Source organism: Cygnus atratus, chromosome 13 (genome assembly GCF_013377495.2).
Source record: "Cygnus atratus isolate AKBS03 ecotype Queensland, Australia chromosome 13, CAtr_DNAZoo_HiC_assembly, whole genome shotgun sequence".
NCBI classification, from domain to species: domain Eukaryota; kingdom Metazoa; phylum Chordata; class Aves; order Anseriformes; family Anatidae; genus Cygnus; species Cygnus atratus.
The window spans coordinates 4995074-5017237 of NC_066374.1; the positions used below are offsets into that span (position 1 = coordinate 4995074).

Below are 22164 nucleotides of genomic sequence, written 5' to 3' on the forward strand. Positions count from 1 at the left end.
CCGCAGCACACTCCGGCAGAGCTGTGCGGTCCCCTTCCCAAACACCCCACGCACTTCAGGCACAGCTCGGGGCTCCGAGGCTGCAGGCCAGTCAGGAACTGGGGGAGTTAATTGTACGTAATGAGGAAGAACCAAGTGGAGGATGTGAGGGGGCAGTCATCAACGTGCATTTGCTTGCAGTTCCCCTTACACTATGCAAATGTAATGTACCTCATTTCCCACAGTGAAAACTTTCTTCTCACTGGAAGAGAAGGCAAATGGAAGCCATCCTGAGCAAGGGGAAATTGTGAACCCAATGTGAAAGACACAGGTGGAATGGCTAACTGATTGGTTTAATTACAACCTAATTTCCTTAGCCAGAAGTTCAAAAGTAGACAGCGAAGGGTTTTAATTAAGAGAAATGCTTGAAAGATCTCAACCTCATAATTTTTCAGTCAAAGTGGTACAGAAAAAAAGATCAGAAAATTGTATTTTTGGTTAATATGACCTAAAGCTAATTAGCAGATCCAGCAGAAAATACTCAGAAGTATCAATACTTATTGACGGATGCTGCTCCTCAATTACACACACTACTAATAAACACACTGCACCTTTTCCCCCATCACCCCAGGACAAACTCAGTCCTCAGCTCTCAACAGCCCATCACGTGTCCTGCGGTGTCCCCAGCGCCACAACCCCACGTACCTCGCAGATGTCCTTGAGGTGCTTGATGTAGTGGCGCTCCGTGTTCATGATCTCGTTGATGACGTTGGCTCTCATCTGGTCTCGGTTTTGGACGGTCCGGCCGAGACAGAGGCAGTCAGAGTTTGGATCCAAGTGGCCATTCTGCACATCGCTGGTTCCCTCCTCCACGCCATCTTCTTGATTCACCCAGAGCTGTGAGGAGGAGAGGGGAAAGCAACAAACTTAATCATAAATCCATCAGGAAGCCAGCAAACGAAGACAGGCTGGGTCATGGTAATCGTAATCGTATGATGATGTGATCGTGGCACATAATCGTAGGATGATCTGACATTCTAAACTTCTACAATTACTCTATTACACAAAGCGGCAACCGGACTGCTGGATGCTGAACCAGGACGTGTTCCTGTGCACAGCAGACCAAGCTGCAGTTATCAGCCTGCAGTTATCAGCAGCAAGCACTGCCTTCCTCCATCCTCACGCAGCATCGTCCGGGGTCTGCTCTGTCGGGAAGAAACCTCTGGGAGGAGGGATAGGACCTTTCCAGATGACTGATTTATGAGATATGTCTGGGTCAGAAATCCGAACGAATCTGAACATCAGCTCAGGCTAACTGGGTTGCGGCACTGAGGTTTCTGCAAACTTCCCAGGCCAGGTTTTGTGAATGAGCATTGATTTTCATTTCACAGCAGCTTTCCCTATCATTTCACATGAAGAGCCATTCTCGCTCAGGCAAATGCCCTGTCTCAGCATCCTGAGATTATGATCCCTAACCTGTGCTGAGATCAGACGGGGCCATTCCTTGGCAGAATAAATCTCCGAATGCGTGGAGGTCTGAGGGCAGGTTTGGACTGGGTGCCAAGCACACCCCTGGCCACTGAATCCTTCGAATCGCAGTGAATTGCTGAATGCAATGAAAAAAAGGATCTCTGCCTTTTCAGCACACTGAATTTCCATCGCCAAATAAAAACATACATTGAATTTGTAAACTAAAAGCTAGCGCTGACTCCTAGTCTGTCTTTGAGCATAGCATATGGATCAAATGCTTCCCTTTGTTATCTTTTCCCCAAAATAAAATCTGCTTAAAGTGACTCTTACAAACTCAAATTGGGCTCAGCACAGTTTGTAAATGAACATTACATAAAGGCTAAAACACAGAAATAGTGCTGTCTTACAAATATCATCTCTGTTGTTATATAAATGAAACAAGTTTTCTTCTTGGCATTTAAAGACCAAAATACCAGAGACCTTGAAACATAAAAATGCATCTACCTGTAAACAGTGAAACCGTCCCCACAGACAGGCACAAAGAAAACCAGCTGCAGAGTTAGCCTGATCTTTTCTTCTTCTTTTCACTGTTAACAGTTTTTAGGAATTTCCCATTTTTCAGCTTAATTCCCATTTTAAACACCTCTATTGTGTGCCTGTGCAGGCTGTGCTCCTGCAAATTAGTGAAGTGAAAAAAACCCTAGCCCTTCCCACGCTCCTTCCCTGTTTTCCTAACCAATTATTATGTTTTGCTAAGCCACATCTCCCCTTATTACAGCTCCCACATTTTGTCTTCCTACAGTGAGTTGCACAGGCCAAGAAGCCGAGGTGTTTGCAGAAAACACATCTCTAGCAGAATGTTAATGATGCCATTAATTTAGGGAAAAAAAAAAAAAGCCATAAAAAGGCTGACTGTTCACCCTGGTCATGTTTGTGCCGTGTCCAGGAGCTATCAGGGACTTTACACGAGGGGCATGATGGCTGTTTCGGTGACAAGATGCCCTCTTGGCCAGCAGTGAGCAGGGTCCACGTCCTGCCTGCTCTGTCCACCCGGGACCTCCTCCTGCCTGTGGGACAGCCTCTCAACAACCCACAGCCTTTGTACCTTTCCCCAGGACAGCCCAGCCAGGAGTCAATTTAACGTCTCGTGTGACAGGGCAGAAGCACAGCACAGCGAACGCAGCTGTCAGCTCTGGTTTTCCGTGTCTGGATGTGCCCCAGGGGAAGAGGAACACCACGACACCGGGTGTGGAGGCACCCAGAGTGTCCTAAAAAAAAAATCTTTGTGAAAGAGGAAAAAAGCTTGAAAGCATGAATCCTACAGGTTTTGAATCTCTGAGGCAAACAGCAAGCTTGCAAACATGGACGATTTCTGAAAGCTGCAGAATTTGGTACGCCGTTTGGGTAGTGTAGGAGCACTCCCCGCTTCCACAGCTGGGAATCTCAGGAGTCCTGCTTTTTTCTTAATGAAATTTTTGCTCTTTCCTGCTAGTATTCGTGTTCCCAAAAGGAAAAAAATATACTGCTGCAGTCTAGATGACTCTCGTTTTGGATTAACAACAAATGAAACAACTTTACTGGGAAGGGAGGAAGCCCAATGTGCCTTCCACCTGTGCTCTCCAGCCCCAGCTGCAGAAAGGACTAATCCCACAGTGCTGTTCAAACACTCCGGCTTTTTGTCTTAACCTCTCGAGTTCTCCCCAGCTCAAGCAAGAATCCTTCTTGCAGGGGATTATTTGAAGTTTGGAGCGTGACTCACAACAGACGAGGCACATTCCCAGCTCTGCTGCTGACCTTGGGCCAATCGCTTCTATCGGCTGAGGCTTTCCTCATCTATAAATGGGGACGAGCTACCTTACCTGTGACATCTCAGGAATATTTTTGAGGTTTGTAGACTTTATGAAGGGGAGGCATAGGGAAGCTTTTGCATAGTTTGAAGCATGGACTTAAATGCATCACCGTGGGCTCGCCACACTCATCCATGAGCGACCGCTTGGCAGAGGGACCTTTGGCTGCTTTTACACCTTCAGCTTTGGGGTTTATGCAGCTCCCACATCCTCTCGTGCTTGCACCAAGGAGTAGCCGTGCTGTGTTTGGGCAAGGGAAAATTACACTGGGAGCATTGTGTCCTCTGTCCCCCCCAGGCCCCCAGCAGCCAGATCCTCTCTGCTTCACCGACCTGCTGGCTCAAACCCCTAGCTGCCGCGCTGCAGGCGACAGCAAGGGGCAGGAGGCAAACTGGGGGTGACACTATTTTTTCCCGGTAACTTAGTAAATCTCATATTGAGTCGATCTAGACCATACTGCTCAGGTTCCTATTTTAGCTCAGTGCACAGTCGCCAGTAGGCAGGGGGCTTGTTGGCTGGGATTTAGCCACATGCAGCTCTCCTCCTGAAATGCCTGACCCTCCTCTGCTGCGAGCAGCAGCTGAGATGCCACTAATGGAGCAAAGTCTCTCCTCTCTCCTAGCTATTTTCCAACGTGCGCTGGACACCAAGGCGCAGATTTACCTGCCTCCCAGTGAAAATGGGTCTGTTTTATAAAAGGAACTTCAAAACTCTAGTTTTCCCTCAGTCTCACCTCATCTGCTCACTCTTCCCTGCTCCAGAGGGGTGGCTGCCCCCCCTCCCACGGAGAGGAGATGGGGATTCAGTTCCCTGGCAGCCTGTCACCTCACTTAGGTCTCAAGAAGCCTCTCCAGGCTCCTGTCCTCCCCTCCTCAGCAATTCGGGGCAGTGGCTTGGAGCAGGGGGATACCAGCCTGGATTACTGCATTCAACAGCACCTATTTTTTAGGGAAAAAATAGTGAAAATAACAGCTGTTGAGCAAGCATCAACAACCCTACAATCACAAATCAGCCTTCGGTGCCTTTTTTAACACCTCTGCAATGCAAAAAAGCACAGTCTCTGAAATAATACAGCACTGTGCAGGCCTCCCCCACACTGCTGAAGAGGTTCAACGTGGAAAAAAAAACAAGAACGCTGCCAGGAGAACCATTTCGAACTCTCCGTATTGAGAATTAATTAAAAGGAACCAACAAAAAGTGCAGGAAAAAATTAAGTTGCATAATGCCAGTCCTAAGTGGTATTTCACACGGAAAGGCCACCCGATGTGTGGGGAAGAACAGGCTTATCACGAGGCTCACAGTCCCCAATTGAAAACTCAACCCTGATTAGGAAGTCATGCCCAGGAGCAATTGGCAGAGGCAGATAAAGTAAAATAGTCAAATAAAAAAAGCCCCGTTTGCCTAAGGACTCAGTTCCAGGAGCCAGGGAGAGCTGATCACTTCATTGTGCTGGTTAATATTATATATGATTTATATAAAATCTGTAGGAATGTGATTTATCAATTTGCAGCTATACCTAAATGGTGCAGAAAATCACCAAACGGCACCGTTCCCACAGTAGCTGACCTGTAATTACTATACATTTAGACTGCTGAACGCACACACTGTATAGAGAGGACATTTTACTTGAATAGGCACTGAGGGCTGATAGTCTCATAATAATCAGAAAGCATGATAAAACAAACATTTTACCAGCCATCTGGATTATTAATCTCCTTCCGCTGGAGATTCACAAGGACAGAACTAACAGATAATGTGCCATCCTGGATTCTAGCTCACAATTAAGTAATGTGGCAGATTAATGATACAGGCAGATCCTTCCAGAGAGCTGTTACCGATCCATGGCATCTCCGCTCACCAGTGACTTCCACAACAAATACCAGTGCACACAGCCCAGCCTTAACCACAGCCTGGTACTGAATGGTGGCGTTACGGTGTTGTAAATCCTACAACTGGAAGGGACTGTATGAGACTGCAGCGAACCTACAGAAATAAGGACTATCTCACCCACCTTGCCACGCTGCCCTGGCTCAGCAGAGCTGCTGTGCTTTGCCCTCTCTCCTTCCTTCCATGAGCTGGTGCTGTGCCCTTGTTTTCAGCCATGCGTGCTGTACTTACTATATGCATGCTCTGTTGGGTTCTACACAGGATTAGCAATTTTACTTGCTCGTTTATAACAAAGTGAAGCTGTGGTGCAGAGCTTTGCACAGGTCAAACAACGGTGAACATCAATCTGCACATCACCCCAGTGGTCGGGGCACGGCCTCTCCGGGCTGTTAGGGAAAAGCAGCCTTCTCCCTGCATCCCTCCCAGGATGAGGAATAGGACTCTTGGCACCAGAAGGAAAGGCAGCTGAAGCCAGAGTTCTTTTCCCTCCTGTGGTGCTACTGCTGTTCTTCCTCTGCAGTCTGGCTCTAGCCTCACTGCCCTTTGCCTCCCTGCAGCTCACGAGCTCTTTGGTACCTTCTCTTTCCCTCCTGCAACTCTCCAGCTTCAGCAAATCCACTTCAGCTCTTCCTCTTCCCCCTTAAACTCTCCATTGCCAGCCTCAGAAGTTCCCTTTATGCAAAGGGAAGAAATATCTTTCACTCATTTCTGGAAAAGGAAAAAGCAAAAGACTCTACATGGACAGCTTCAGGCTCCGTGCCCCTGAAAAACAGCTTGTGTGTGGAAGGGCCCTGGTGCCTGCCTGTGAACCTCCGGGGACCTAACAGATGCTGAGCTGTCTGAGTGGTGTTCGTTGCCATGCTAATGGCAGCTGCAATTAGCACAGGCAGTGTTTGGAAGCTAAAATGCTACTTGACTTTATAAAAAAAAACACGAAATTTGTCTGCAGCGCATCCTGTCGCTGCGGAGCGCTGCTCACGCTGTGTGTGATACCTCTACCAGAAGCTATTTTTGTGCTGGATTTGCCACAGGAGAATAAAACCTCCTTTACAAGGCACTGACTCTGCAGCAGACACTGCAGCACATACCAGTTTATTTGTGCAACAGGTGAACGCCATCCTCTTTTCCCTGGGAAACCTCACCTAGGTGCCACTTGCTAAGGAAATGCTAACACGACGACTGCAGTGGGCTGCAAAGCAGGGCAGCGACGTGCGGCTCTATCAAGAGACCTGCACACACAGCGAGGCTGATTTTAGGGGGGGGGGGGAACACCTGCAAGAGAGAGTCACAGCCGCTAAGAACAAAAGCCAAACCACCTGCCAAATAAAGAAGACTTGGGTGTAGAGCATCCTAAAAAGTGCCTTAAAAGCTTACACCAATTTATCCAGCACTTCTCCTTGAGCAGTACAAAATGAAGTGGGTCAAAGGCAGCTTTACAGCAGGAAAATCAATCTAAAATTACAACACTTAAGGAAACCTAAGCAATGGCGAGGGCAAAGATGGAGCCTTGCTGCACTCCTGCACTTCTCCCTCGTAAGGGACCACAAGGAATTACACTCCATGGCAGGACTGCTGCCCCTCAGTTCACAACATCTCAGCAGTCACGAGGCACTCCAAGAAGCTGCAGTAAAACCTCCTCAACCCCACATTTGCTCTTTAGCTTAGCTCGGTAAATATAGGGAAGAGTCACCACTGTTGAAGTGTGAGGAAATATATTCTGGAAACTCAGCCTGCCTCTTGCAGGCTCTTGCCTCTTGCAAAGAGATTAAGGGGAGCTTTATAACAAAATAAATCCCCTTCTCTGTCCAGGATAGATGTATTCTGCTGTGTCTGTCTCCAGGGAAAGATTTCACAGCAGTTAGAATTAGTAAGGTTTCAGTTTTAGGTTTTATTGGCAGTGGAAATATGTCAGGACCCAAACAGGATGCCCTCTCATTTCGTGTGTTTGAAGTGTTCAAATCTCACCCCAGCCATTTTGGAGACATGATGTTGGGTTCTGCAACCAAAGCTTTGTTTTGAAACTTAATTTTCTGAAGGAGACCTTGAGGTACAGCAATTGATTGATCCATTTGCAGTACTGGGATATTATTCTGCGCTGTGAATTCCTCTCCATAAATCCTAAGCCTATTTTTTGAGCTTACACGTGGACGTAGTAGTATGCAAAACCACGTCTGCCCCACATCACGTGAAGACAGCCCAAGGGTGCACCATCCAAAAAGAAGAAAAGAGCAACAAGTAACATCACTGCTACAAGCATATGAAATCCTGTTTAAACTTCCCACTGCGTTTTCCAGCTGCACCTCCTACCCTCTCAGCCCCCTAAAAGCAGACAGGACATTCAGGACATTCACCATTGCTTACTAAGCTCCAGACATTACTTCTCTTATGTTTTGCTTTTTCTCTTTCCGGAAAAGCATTGCTTTATCATCCAGTTTCTCCTTTAAAGCTCCTGTGCTCCCAAAGCTTTACAGCTTCCCTCTCTCCTCCTTTCTCCTAGCCAAGTCTCCAGCTACTAAGAGGATAACTGCAGGCCATGTGCACAGAGACAACAACTCCCATAGGTGCAGGCGATTCAAACGCAGCATTTGTTTGCAGCCCCCCGCCCCCAAGGCCTGCATACAAAAGAAGCCAAGGGAATCAGCAGGTTACTGTTTTCCTCTGCACATGCAAATGTGAATTTTGCCTGCTATGAGATTTTGTGAGTGCCAAATCCTGTGCCAAAGATTTTCATATGATCTGGCTGGAGAGCAAGAAGCGTCAGACATTTCATTGCAAACTAGGCTTTCCAGCTCGGTTTTGTAAGCAGAAGTGATCCAAATGACTTTTAGAGGAATCTGGCTTTGCAGTGATCTTCTTCTCCACGTTCTTACCTATGAGTGACCTGTAGTCTAAAACATCCTGAAATTAATCCTGCTTGGTTTTATACCCATCTGGTCTGTCCTGTCATTCCTTACTCTAGCTGCATTTGATCCTCTGCTATGCAACGTGCTGTTCCCTTTTCCTCCTGCTCTTGCATAAATGAAATAGAGACATAGAGGAAAGCAAATATTTTTCTTATGCAAGTAAAACTAGAACCACCCAGCTTAAATCAGGCAGTTTTCTGTTACCATGTCAAAAAAAACAGAACTCAAAGTACAACAGAAAAAAAGCAGCCTCCTCATTATGATCAGTTCAATAAGAAATACGAGAAAAAAATGGAGGGGAAAGCAAAGAGAGAACGTTTCAGGTTAAACAGTCCTTGACAGGACCCTGAAGGAGCATAAACCTGGTCCTGCAAGCAGAAGGGGGGTTACGGGTACCTGCCCTAAAGACCCCACAGCTTTGCAGGCATCTGGCTCAAATCTCTCTCTTTGTAAGTAAAGTGGAAGGGGGGGAAGGAACATGCAAGAATAGAAATGAAGAGGCAAGTGAGCGACCTCCGCCAGCGGAGGAGAGAACATGACAGCCCAAACGCAGTCGTTTTCTCAGCACAGGACAGCCAGCAAGTGGAGCACTGCGTGGAGAAGGCAGCTCTGTTCTGCAAACCCAAGTGGCAAATTTTCCCCTCCAGCCTCCCCTGCAGAGCTGCAAACAAATTGTGCCAGAATTCCGCTTGCGTATTTTTTGAAATGCCTGGTACTTATTTTTAAATATTAATTACCATTTGTGACAACAGAAACAGGCCGTTTTCCCCTTTGGGAGCACATCACTCAGTCCCAGGGCAGGTGTCTGGTCACAGCCCGCGCTGAACCAGAGCCTCACAGACGGAATAACTGTGTGATGGACGGGCTGATTTTGTTGGAGTAAAGTCAGGCTGTGGGGTTGCGATGTTAGACAAAATGGGCAAGAAACCTGCCTGGAAAGGCCATCGTGATCCTGAGCACCATGGTTCATTCCAAGATGTTTTTCAGACATTTTTCTCTGCTTACCACAGTCTCAGATTCATTGACTCCTCTCCTTTGTTTTTTCCAGCTTCCAAAATCACCCTCCCAGTGCAGGGAGAGATGGAAAGTTCAGCCAAGCCAAGTGATCCATGGGTTTGGGCCTTAAAGTAAATGCGCTTGTTTGTTTAGTTGTTGTTTTGTGATTTTTTTTATTTTTTTTATTTTTTAGAAAGCTGTGCAGTGCAAAACAAGGCTGTTATTAAATCTACCATGAGCAGTACACTTATGACACTGCACAAAAATGGATATTAAATCTTTTCCCCTGAATCACAAACAAAACAGCCCTGGCAAATGCTCTGAAAAGTTAAACTGGCCCAGAATACTTCAGTCTCCAAATCAAGCAAAAATAATCAGGCAGATTTTTCTAAGGCAGCTTTTCCAGCAAGGAACACAGATGCGATGTGCTTGCAACACCCATGAGAATATTTTCCCCAATGAGATTATCGTCTTGATCACACCTCATACAAATCCATTTACCAAGCTCATTATCTCCACTGGGTGCAGGGTCAGACTCGCAGTGTCCTGTTCAACAAAATACTGAAGACTATTTGTTATTCTGGGGGTTGTGCTAAGCTTTTTCATTCAGGGAGCCCAGGCTCCAGTTTCAATCCCTCACCTCTTGTTGCTCTCAGCACTGGCCAGACCTAGGAGGGACAGGAGAGCTGCATAACAAGCACCATGGGGGAAAACAAAATTGTGCACTGGGGATCGGAAGAATGCAGAAGCAAGCAAAGATCTGTGTCCCTTCATCAGTGGTCATTATACATCACTAGGAAACACCAGGTCATAGATTTTTAACTCCATTTTCCTAATCCTTATGGCTATTTCCCAGATGATGAGATATAATCAAACAGGGATCTTGATGATGCAGGATTGCCCAAGAGAGGACGGATTCAGACGGAGGGTAAGACAGGCAGAGATCCAAAGGAAACACGGTGTCTCTTTAAGATGTGGCATCGTCTTCGTTGTGTGTTTCGGAGAACAGTCTTCCCCTCAATGGAGCTTGTCAAATTGCCCAGGAGGCTCAAAGCAAAGATTCATCTTTCAGACAATTTCACAAGGCAAAAGAAATCTTCATTTTTGAACCATATCTCCTAAGCTCCTAAAGGAATTAAATCTCTATTGAACCTTCTGTAGAAGGGAGAGGAAAAGGAGGTGCACAAGGTCCATGGTGATGTCTTGACTCCCCAGGGAAGCTTGGGAGAGCCCTAATAATGTTGCGGGAGCTGACAATACCAAAAAGGGCATCTTCTTGTGCTTTTGCTTTCTTAAGACATGCTGAGTGAAAAAATAAAATGAAAAATTAAGCGCTTGCATCCTTATTTGGGAAAGGCCAGATCGCCACTGGAGATGGCCGGGTACAGCAAAACCTGCTTCAGTAGAAAAAGAGACAAGCCGAATTATTCCCTGCCCCCTTAAAAGAATAACCAGAACTGGTCATAGACTAATTAGCAAAGACATTTTACATTCAAAACTGCTGAGGAATCAGAACACAGCATTGCTTGTGGAAAGGGGGGGGGGGGGGGGGGGGGGGGGGGGCTGACACCTCCCTTCAAGCTCTCCTCAATGCAGGTCGCCCATAGCCCCCCAAAATCACCTACTCACAGCCTGCACAATACTTAACTGGTTTTCCAAGAAGAAATGCTTCAGGAAAGAGGCTACAGCATGTTCAGACACACAAGCAAAGGCGTTCCACATCCCAAAAGCATAAAGAAGAGCCAACACCTATTCAAGCCTCCCTCTACTCCAACCTCACTTCTTCCAAAGCCTTCTTTGTTCCCCATTTTTCACACAGAAAACACAGACATGGAAAATAAGCATCAACGGTAACAAAGACAAAAAGCAGTTCGGATCATTGACCATTTCAAGCAACGACGGCAGCAAACCACCGAAGCAGTAAGAAAAAGAGTTATTCACCCTTACAAAACTGGCGGGAAACCATCCTTCTTCATCATCAATCTGACCCCACCACCAGTCCTTGTTGGAAGCATCAAGAACCTTGATAACGTCTCCTGCTTTAAATGCCAACTCCCGGTTGGCCATGGTGACGTGATCCCATACTGCCTCAGCACGTACAGTAGAACCACCACTGATCAGCTGTGAAAAGAGAAAACCAACAGTCAATACAGGCTCGGTTTCCCAAAACATGCACATGCACAGAAGCAGCAGCACAGAAGAGAAGCGCTCAGCCAGAGTAAAACTTTTCCTCCGTTCCGATCCACAACAATTTCACCATCACATGAAGGAATAACAAGATATAAATCAGATACAATCGCTCCTCAGAGCACCGCACTGCTCCTGACCATGCCACACAAGCGAGCATGTGTGCAGATGCTCAGCGACTCTCGGGTCTTGGCCCTAAACATATAAAAAGCAACGCCGGAGCCGCAGTTATGAACACAAGCACCTATTATCACGGTACGTGGCTTTCAGGTACAAGTCAGCCCCAAACCAGATCAATGGTGTCCTGCAAAGGAGTTTTAGTTGCAGTGCAAGTTGGCTCAGGGAAAGGGTACAATCACAGCTTGAGGCCCTGGAGGCTTTTCATGCAAAATCAGGCAAAGCTTTCAAATGTATTTAGAATGCCTTTTTTTTTCTTAAAAAAAAAAAAAAAAAGGAAGTTTAGTATTCACCTAGTGCTGGCGATGCACTGACCCCCCTTGCTTTTGACATCCTCAAGCTGCCGGCAGAGCAGGGGGCACAGCGGCACCCTGCTGGCCTGCAGCAGGCCGAAGGCAGCCCACCAGACCGGTGTGCTCCGTCTGGTGTCCACACCTACCCAACACGGTCACTCCAGAGCTGGCCAGTGGCACGGTGATAACCTAACCAGCTCCTGTTTTCATTACGAGCCACCCAGTTTTATAGAAACTCCTGCATAATGCTTGCAGGAAGGACACATCTGAACACTGGTGCTTGTGCATCCACCAGATAAATCATCCATCCATGCCTGGGACACCTGCTGCTCCTCAGAATGATCGTTGTTTCTTTTTTAACAGAATAATAAATTGTGTTTACGTTTCATCCACTGCAGGAATTCTGCACCGAACCGTCAGACTGCCCGAGCAAATCCAGACTTTACCCACACGCTTATTGGCTTGTCAGAGCCATCCTGAACCACGTTCATTAATTCTGCCGCCTGAGATGCACCCGATGTGCGCTTGGGCTCGCCTCCAAAGCAGAATTTCAACTCACAAAGAGCGAGCTCGGCTCTGCAACCATCACAGCCCTTCCACATGGCAAGACTTTAACAGGCACGGAGATCCTTTCAATTTAGGCAAACAACACAAAGCATAAAAACAATAACCCGTCACAGCGGTTATGTAAGCGTAGAAGCACTGGGAATGGTTAGAAAGCTCTTAACGGCACTTTTGTAAGTTTAGCTTATAAAAATGCCTGTTAACAACTACCTGCACAGTAAGAACTTGCAGTAAACCTTTTGGCACTGCTGCAGGGCTCTCAGCATAAACATGTAAGAGCATTGAAGTCCCTATGGGCAATTCAGTCAACAGATTAAAGGACCTGATTTACAGTTTTCCTTGAACTGATGTTTCCTTTAAGGAATCAAGCTTCTTAGGTTTGTGACAATTGCAGTTTCAGCTCTTCAATTATTAGAGTCAGCTTACATAAAAAAGCAATATCTAAGAGAGACAAACTTGACACTTGGTGCCTTTCATCCTCAAAAGCCAAGATTTATCTAGTCAGCAGATTTCTCTCGTCTCAGCAGTAAGGTAAAGCAATGTTCTTCCTACCTCCATTTTGACAAATTATCATTTCAAATTCAAATTGATCTGCAAACAAAACATGGCTTCTCCACATATCATAAAGGACTTGTTACATACAAGCCTTACAAGATCACCGGATAACAAGACAGAAAACAAAAGCACAGGTTAAGAACAAGCTCTCACTTTGGAGTCAAGCAATGGACAGGATGTGTTGAACTTATTGCAGAAGGCATCTAATGTATTTGTGGGGATTCATCTCGTGTTTGATACAGTGGTAGCTGAAGTCAGACACTGTAGGACCCACAGTTCACCCCAGCCCTGGGCCCGCAGGTAGCAGAAGGGCAGCTGCATCTGAAAAAATAAGTTACCAAGATTGATTTCTGTTTCCAGTGCAACAACCCAATGTGCAACCCAGGCAGCGATGTGTTTCGGTGCTTCCTTAGAGCCTTGCATTGCTCTGCATCAAGGTTTCCAGACACCTCCGTAAGGATGAACCAGATAAAAGCAAAGAAACCCAAGAGAGATCTGGGAGGAATGACAGACCTCACAAAAAAAACCCTCTTGATATGTTCAAGGCCTGTTAACAATCACCCGTTCCTGCACCAGGACTGAGCTCTTCTCCTTCACCAGCATTTCCCTTTTGCCACATTTACACAGCCGCTAACCCCCAACAAGCCTTTGGTTTCCTAGGTTAAGCCAGCTTTGCTCCTTCGGCCTCGGCTTACCGGGGGGACTTCCTTCCCCCAGCATTTCACCAGCCCTTCAAGGCATCTAGACTACATCTTTCTTGAATATAGATGACCAGACCTGTAAATGCTATTCCCAAAGAGACCTTACCAGAGATCTGTGAAACATCATGAAGCATTTCCCTTACTGTGTCACAGAAATCTTCCTGCAAGACTCCACACCTCCCTCAGGAGCTCACTGTGATCCTGCACTCAGCTCATCTGACTAGATAAGATACAGTGCATTCTCTTTATCTAGAAAATCAGTTGTCTTAGCAAAAAGTAAATGAGGTTGGCCTGACAGTCATTCCCTTTGTTAATGCCACTGGGTATTTTAGTCCATTTTTCACTGAGGATGAACCGGGAACAGAGCTATTATGCAGAAGCCACATTTCTGCTTTTTCTGCTTCATTTCACACAGACCTTGCTGCCACTTAACACACAGGCAGATCTGGGCACGAGCTGCCACCAAAACGTCACTGAAACCAAACTTCAGAGGGATTTGAGAGCCTCCTAGCCTACTTTACAAAGCGCATTTCCAAGCCTCAGGCACAAAATCTGGGCTCAGAGAAGTGCAGTGGCCAGCGGCAGGGCTGGGAAAGCCAGGGAGCGGGCTTGGCCGGTGCCTGTGGTCAGCACAGGTCCGAAGGGGACATCGGGAGCTGAAGTGGCTTTGCAAGGAGTTTCTTGACACAAAGAGAAAAAGGCTGAAAGCTCTTTGTTTTCTCTTCCTGGTGTCACTGGAGAAGAAAGGCACCTTCAGCTGCTCCCCTCCAGCCCCGGTCTGTGTCCTCAGCACAGCAAAGGGATGCGCTTGCCAGGGAGCTGGCGAGCAAGCCTCACCCTTCCAAAACACAAAAACAGTTCAGCCTGCAGTAACAGGACAGCGTTGGGAAGGCAGAATTTGAATTCTGGCCATCACACGTGCTGGGTCCATTGAGAGAACATCAGAGCCTAAAATTAAAAGGTCTGGTTTTTATTCTGCAAGGCATCTGGCTGCATCCATGGAGCCGTCTGGCTATTTCAGGGCAGGGTTACAGTGACAGAACCTGACATCTGCAGCAGCAAGAGAAGATGAACAAGAGAAAGGTCAGGACAAAATACTATGTATTTTCTGAGAAAATTCAACGTAGGAACTCTTCATTCCAGAAAATTCCTATCTCTTGGTTTCAAATCTAGGTCCTAACACTGTGGCCAGGCATACCCAGCCAAAGACGCTGCATGAGACTTATCTCCCATACTTTCAGACATCTACCATACAGCATTGGAGAGGGTAATCTGGGCTCCGTTATAATCAATGAAGAGAAAGAAACACATCTGGAGTGTGATTCATCTCAGCTCTTTCAGTTGTCTACCTTTGAGTGAGGTGAATCATGCCCTAGAAAAGACTGCTTCTCTCTGTCTAATTGGGTAATGCACAAGTTTACATTTCCAACACCTTAACATCCAGCCCGTCTACAATTTGGCCATTGCTAAAAAGTGGTGAGCAAAAACCGGATTAAATAATGACGATCACCGTTGGAATAGCCAAAGACTTAAGTCACACTCTCCCAGCCACACCAGTTTCCCTTGCTGTTTGTGGCGAAGAAAAAACCCTCAGCGGGCAGGCGACCGAAGATCAACTGAAGGGATGTTCATGACGGACAGGAAGAAGGGAAAAAAGAGAACGCTGTAATTATATGCACAGCTGACACATTTCTGGAAGATACCCCGAGAACATGGGGTATTATTGCTGCATAACCAGGACCATACGCTTCAGCCTTTCCAGGGATTTTCACTACAGGTTTCCAAAGTGCTCTGCGGACCTCCAATAACTCAGCCACAAACCCTCACTCTGCAGAAGCTTATTTAAGATGCTCCTAACACTCATGTACAACAGGCGACTGCATTCACAATAGCAAACAAAGTCAGGGGAAAGGAATTAAATCACTCCCGCTTAACGTCCACGTGGATTTTGCTTTCTCTTCCAGGCTGGTTTTATTTCTAGGGTGGAATGCGGCCACTGGAAATACTGAATTACATTAGAGATGCTGCCAAAATAAAATGACAACAACAACAGTAAAAAATAAAAAATAAAATAAAGCTTCAGAGGAACTCTGCAAGTCCAAAGTCACAACCAAAGGGAAGGGAGCATCATTAAAGCCATGGAGGGAGCTTCCAAGGCAAATAAAAGAGGAGCACAAATGTGGTGTTTCAGCTCCGGAATTAGCAATATTTTTTTTTCTGGCCATGGCTTTGTGGCACTGTTGTTAAGATAAAAATAACTCTCACCACCAAAATAAGCAGGAAAATAAAAGCAGAGAGAATAACAGGACAACATCCTGCTGCATTACATGGTGGAATCATTCTGCTTAACCCCATACAAGAGCAAAGCTGGGAGCAAACCCTTATCACGGAGAGGGGAAGGGGGATGCCACGGAAGACCCTCCTGCAGGAGCTGATCCCTCACACCCTGCCACCCATCTTGCACTCTGATCCAAGGAGTCCAGCCCTGGTTGTCTTTCTAAAGTACCTTTCAGAAAGTGACCTCTAAACAAAGGTGTACCACTTCTTCCAGGCCGCTGCGGGGTTTCTATCTACTGGCTCAGAGCCGGCTGTGTCGCTGCAAAAGGACTTTGCTCAAAATCTGCAAGCTGGGGCAGCTTGGAAGGGGACCTTGGGGCATAGGTGAACCTCTGCCTTGCACCCCTCTGGTGCCTTTTCCCTGACTTTGTCCCTTCCAAAGCCACAGCACAGAGTCGAAAGCCAACATCTGCTCCTTCTCAGCAACTGCCTGCAGCGAGGCAGCCTAGTAGGAAACAGGTTTTAGAGAAATCATCCAATCCTGCAGGATTTTGCTAAGTGTTCCCAAGTAAACAACACTCACTGTTTTTTTAACGGGCCAACGCAAAAAAGAAATTGGGGATTTACTGGTCCCTGGAGACTGAAATGGCCATGAACTAGCAGAAAGCAGGGGGTGATTCAGTTTGAGGCTGGGCCACACGGATCGCTATTCAGACCTCCTTCAGGGATAAGTAATGGTCTTTAGCCCACTGCAGCCTGCATTGCCTTTCAAGCACAAAGGTTCCCACAAGTCCAAAATTCATTTAATGAACAGCAACCCCCCCAAAAAAAACAGCAATGACAAAGAAGCCTATCATAGATCAGCATCTCCTTAGAAAATTCTAAGTACACACGAAGTTTCCAAGACTGTGGACTCTGGGTAATATATACCTGCCCTAAGATTATCCATATTTCTCTATTAGATCATTTGCTAATGCATTAATAGAGCTATAATAGTAAAAATAAACAAATAAATAAAAATCTCTGGGTAGTGCCCTTTCAAATTAGCACTACAGAAACTATGTGCTTGTCTCCAGGATCAGGACAGCCAGCTGTGAAGGGGAGACAGAGAAACGCAGTGAGACTATGCCATTTGTTTAAATTGTTCTTGTACAGACATGTCCTTTATTCAGACAGCATAAAAGCACCGTAAAATAACAACAGCATTTCCCACTGTATTCAACGGGCCCTTCCGCAGCGGCAGCAGCCAAAACACTTTCAAACAAAAACATACAGAGAGCTGGCATTCAGGGTAAAGAAATCAATACTCAAAGTAACCCCAGTAGAACAGGAAACACAAACGACTTGGAAGCTCCCAGCCAAGTGAGAATCCTGCTTTACTCCACGTGTTCCCAGAAGAAAGGCACCTCACGCTGCTTTACCCTCCTGTGCTTTAATTGCATTGCTCCCCCACGTGTGGTAGTGCTTGCAGTGCAGGTTGATAGGGCTGCTCCTCATGGGACAATTGGTAGGGCCATCATCTGAAAGACGTCCCAAGGATCCGCCTTGGATGTCCCCTGTTAAAACAACCCACTCAGCATGGCCATGAAGAGCTTTGGTGTAGCCCTCACCTGAACCATGCAGAAACTGCAGCGGGTGTCTGAGCCCCACACCTCTCTGCTTCTCACCCCTACGGCACGTTTGGAGGGTCACAGAGCAGGCAGAAAGGACGAGCAAATGTCACCCCAACCCGCCGTGTCGTACTTCTGCTCTTGTCTCATCTCCCAGTTAGTCCCTTTGATCGTGTATTTATTTTTAAACCTCCCGTCAGAAATTATACAAGCTGAATAACGCTAGATCGTAGTGGATTAGCCGCACGGCTCATTCACAAAACAAATGGGAGGGCATTTCCACTTGATTTGCTTATTCTCTGAAGAGGTGCAATCACATGAAGGTTAAGAATTTCCTTTTCTCTTTCAAGCCCTTTGATGAATTTGCCTAATGGCTGGATTGCAGCTGAAAAAGGCTGACTGGAGCGAGAGAGCCTCTGATATTCCCCACATTGGTCACCCTGGGTTGGAAGCCTCATGTATCTGAAGGTGGAGGATCAGCGCAGACCTAAAGGTTCATTAAGCCTGGGTTATTATGTTTTTGACTGATTTAGATTTTCTTGAAGAGAGAGAGCATGGCAGAAGTGAAATCACCTGGCCTTATATAGGGCACAGTAGCAGACTGCAGGGTATGGCATTCTTATTCAACATTTATTATGGTTATAGCGCATGTCGTTCCTATTAATTACAATGGCTGCAACACAGAGCTGTGCTCTGCATCTAGAGAGCTGAGAGTGCCCGTAAAAAAAAAAGGCAGGAGTGAAGAAAAGGACTAGAAACAAGGCAGAGTTACCCCAATAGAGCACTGCCCGTGTGGTTGTTAATTGGCTCCGGAGCAGCGGCGAGCCTCCTCTTTGATGGTGCGCATGTTGCCGTAATTGCTTTCCAATCCTCTTTGCGTACCGGGCACATTAAGCTTCCCTTGCCTGATGACATATCCTTCATGTACAGTAATTACAAATAACCACCAACCATAATCTTTTAAATCACATAAATTATGAGATTGGTTCTGGAACTCAGAGTTAAAACCGCTCCCAGGAACACAGCGCCTCTCCTCAAACGAGCCAGAGCAGCTCCCAGCACCTCGCTGAACCTGCGCCAGCACGGGCTGTCAGCAGAATTCCCTCGCTACAGCACACGGAAAACAAATGTCTACATGTTCATCGAGATCTAAACCTGCGCAAATCCCAGTCTTCTGACCAAAGAAGGGACTCCTCATGTTCCTAAATGAAAACAGAAACTTTCTCAAAGACCTACGGTCCTACTGAAAATCCTGCCTGTGATCAGAGGGCCAGAGCTGTGCTTTGATTTCCGCCCAGTATAAGCTTCCTCGGCTGCAAGATGCAGCATGGGCGAAGGAGGCAGGCAGGACCTACTCTCATGCGGTGTTTGCAGTGTTAAGAAAGCACCAGCCCAGCCCTGCTGCTCGAAGCGGCAGCAAACGTGGTGCCAGATAACATCGAAGCATTGTGCAGAGACTGCCGCAGGACTGGGGAAAAGACTAATCCATTTTTCTCTCAGTTACCCAGGGTTCAAAGTAATGCAGATAAGCAAAACCACGGATATTACAAAACATATAGAAATTAGGCTCTGGGAATGTGCAGTGAAGGGCAACAGGCGGGGAGGGCACTGGTGCTGTGGACCTGATCCAAGAAGGATGCACAGCACGGAGAGCTCAGCTGCACAGAGATCATCCTGAGCATCCCTGTGCGCGTGGCGTAGCTGATCCACAACCTCAAGACCCATGCACGGATAACCAAGCCGTGACTGGAAGTGCCAGGAATGCCAAACCTAGATTCATTTTGCCCCCAAGGCCAGTCCTCGCTGAAAAGGAGAGCAGGAAGACTTCTCTCCCACGGAGCAGGCTGGCTGACTGTAGGCAAACTGAGTTCATCTGAGCAACTGAGGAGTTGTTGCAGGGAAGGAAGATAAAATTGTAATTGCTCCAAGGAAGGTAAAGGTGCTTGAAGAGCTAGAGATTATTTATTTTAAAATGTACATCACCTGTTACTCCGGGGCATGGGAGTTTCCAAAGCAAAAAGAAATTAAGGAGCAAATTACACAAATTACTCCCAGTGGATTTCATTATTGCACATAGCCACTCACAAAGGCAACAGCGTGCAGACCTGCTCATCCCAGACACAGGGTCTGCACCCCCAGGGCTGCAGGAGAACTGTCATCGGCCACCAGCAGCGCGAAGCTGGTGACGAACAGCTAAGCCATCCCAGATCTACCTGGCAGAAGGCAACGGCACACACACAGCTGCACACGAGCACAAATACCAGGACCACAAAGCGCAGCAATTTCACTTATCTGGAATCAAACATTCCTAGTAAAATGAACCAAGTGACAGGACCAGAACTGATGAAAGCATAAGCAGATACTTTGTTCTAGAAAAGCTGACACAGTTGGCCAGGGTCTAAAGATCACGAAAGGAAATCAACTCAGATGTAAGTCTGTTAATACAAAACAGGAACATCACTCTTAGATGGCCAAGCGCAAGGAGCAGGCAGCAAGAGCCCCTTTGTGATATCAATCACTGCAATGTGTTTTAAATTATGTCACATTATCCATATGCCATGTGACATATGGATTATGTCATGTTACACCATACTGTATTAAACACATCTTCAGTAACAGACTTAATAACGCACAATTCTCATATATTGGTATGGCAAAGTAAGGCCAAAATGACTGCATAGGAAAGAAGGAAAAGAGGAAAAGAGGAAGGGAGGGAGGGAGGAAGGAAGGGAGGAAGAGAGAGATTTTTACTAATGCGATAAGAACTTGGAACTTAAGAAGTTGTGGCTGTTATTAGTGCAAATCAGTGCCCAGGACAGATTAAAGTCCCAATGAGTGTATTACACTGATTACAGTCGCTGCTCAGGCTCCATATGTGCTGTTCTGATCTCTTGATTCCTCAGTGTAAGCCACTGCAGCTCACGTCTAATAAAGCCAAGGAGTGGCTCATCTGCAGATCAGCACAAAGAGGGGAACGCCATCTGCAAATTGTTTTGCAGACCCTGGCTTATGGAAAATTTTAATTAAATGAAAGCACAAGGCAAGAAACAACACGTGACCCCCTGAAACCACCCCCGGTTTCGGGTGGCTTTGCAGGGGCAGTGACCAGCAGAAAGCCAAGTCCATCCAGCTGCTCTTTCGCAAAAGCCACCCACTGAAAATCCCACTGCTTCTGTCCTGGGCAGCAAGAGGAGAAAAACAGAGTAAGAAACGGCCAAAGACTCTAGCCCCTAAATGACAATCTTCAAGATATCTATTTCAGCAAAAATGACAAGCCTTCATCCTGCCTGTCTGTATTACAGCATCTGGACCAAAAACAGCCGGAGCTCAAGCTGAGCTTGGGGGAAACACCGGGGCGAGCAGCCACTGCTGGCAACCACCCCACGTGGACAATCGATAACGCAATGCCGCGGCCGCAGCACAACGCGGCTCGAGTTGTTATAGCAACTGTGCTTTGCATTTACATCTCACCTTTCATCCGTGTCAGCTCTCGAGAGGGTGAGCAGGTGGGACGTCAAGCAAGTGATGCAAAGCCACATCTCTCCTCGAGCCGCTGAGCCAAACATCGGGGTCTCCCGCAGCCCCGCCAGCCCTGAGCGAGCAGCACGTGGTGCACGGGCTCAGCTCGGTGCCTCACCTTTGCAGCCCGTGCATCGCCTGCCAGACACGCTGTTTTGCCAAGCCTGGATCCGACAGCATTCAGCTCAACCCCATGGAACCCCTACCTTGGGTGCTGCTTTTGGGGAACGAGCACATGGGCCCATGGAAGGAAGCAGGGGGGCACAGCTGGCCAAACGTCACAGCACGTGTTTTTACTCCCTTGGTTTCCACAGATTAATAACAGGTACCTGGCCTGATATTCCCATTCCTATCTAATTCACTCTGCATTACCATAGGTTTTCTTTCTAAAAGCTCAATGGTCAATCCTGGATGTAAAAGGCTATCTCGTCAGTCAAGTAATAAAATGATGCTAGTTAAATGCGCGCAACTCTCTTGCAGATTGCCATCGAGCCCCATAAGCCTATTACATGGATTGGCCAGATCAGTAATGGGATATGCAGCTTCCCCCTCTAAGCTGCTTTTCTCGATTCAGCTCAGGTTAGTAATGAATGGAAGTGACTGTCTGATGGCTCCTCAGATTTTATGGAAAACCGCTACGGCCAAAGCGTTCTCTCTGACGGGAGCAATTCAAAGCAGAAACTCGCCACAGCCCACTCCCTGAACTGGATGGCAGCCTGGATCCACACGTCTCAGCCTGTGAACGCCTCTCCTTAAAACAGGCTGGAAAGCCCCCAAAGAACAGGTCTTTCTTCACGGCATCACCACCCACTCTGAACCACGAGCTATCAGCCCATCTCCAGGGCTGCCCAGGGAGAGGATGGCTATCTCAGTGCAGTGGCACGGTGAGAGCAGCCGTGAGCACGGCACGTCCTGCCCACCTCCTCACCCTGCAGACCTCGCTGCGCCCCAAGGCAAGCCCCCGCCCTGCCATTTCTTATTTCAGCCTGTGCACAACGCTGTCTCCCTGCTGCTGTGTGAGCGGTCCCTTCCCCTCTCCGCAGGTCACGCTGCACAGGACACGTGCGAGTCCTGGGCATCTCCATCCCACCTCTCCCCCTCATAAAAGGCCACGTTTGCTGTGTAGTATAACAAAATTATCACCTGGACAGTGCTGAGGAAAACGGTTACGTACCAAGATAATTCTATTCAAAGTCTAG

General features: G+C 47.1%; 1 protein-coding gene across 1 annotated transcript in view; it reads right to left on the minus strand.

The window, feature by feature from the left end:
- Positions 1–22164, minus strand: part of ARHGEF9 (Cdc42 guanine nucleotide exchange factor 9) — a 161871-nt gene that overhangs the window by 47348 nt on the left and 92359 nt on the right. The window contains exons 4-5 of the mRNA XM_035541829.2: positions 11024–11203; positions 685–876 (exon numbers count right to left, since the gene is read on the minus strand). Of these exons, the coding sequence (XP_035397722.1) occupies positions 685–876; positions 11024–11203 (372 nt within the window). The remainder of the gene's footprint in view (positions 1–684; positions 877–11023; positions 11204–22164) is intronic.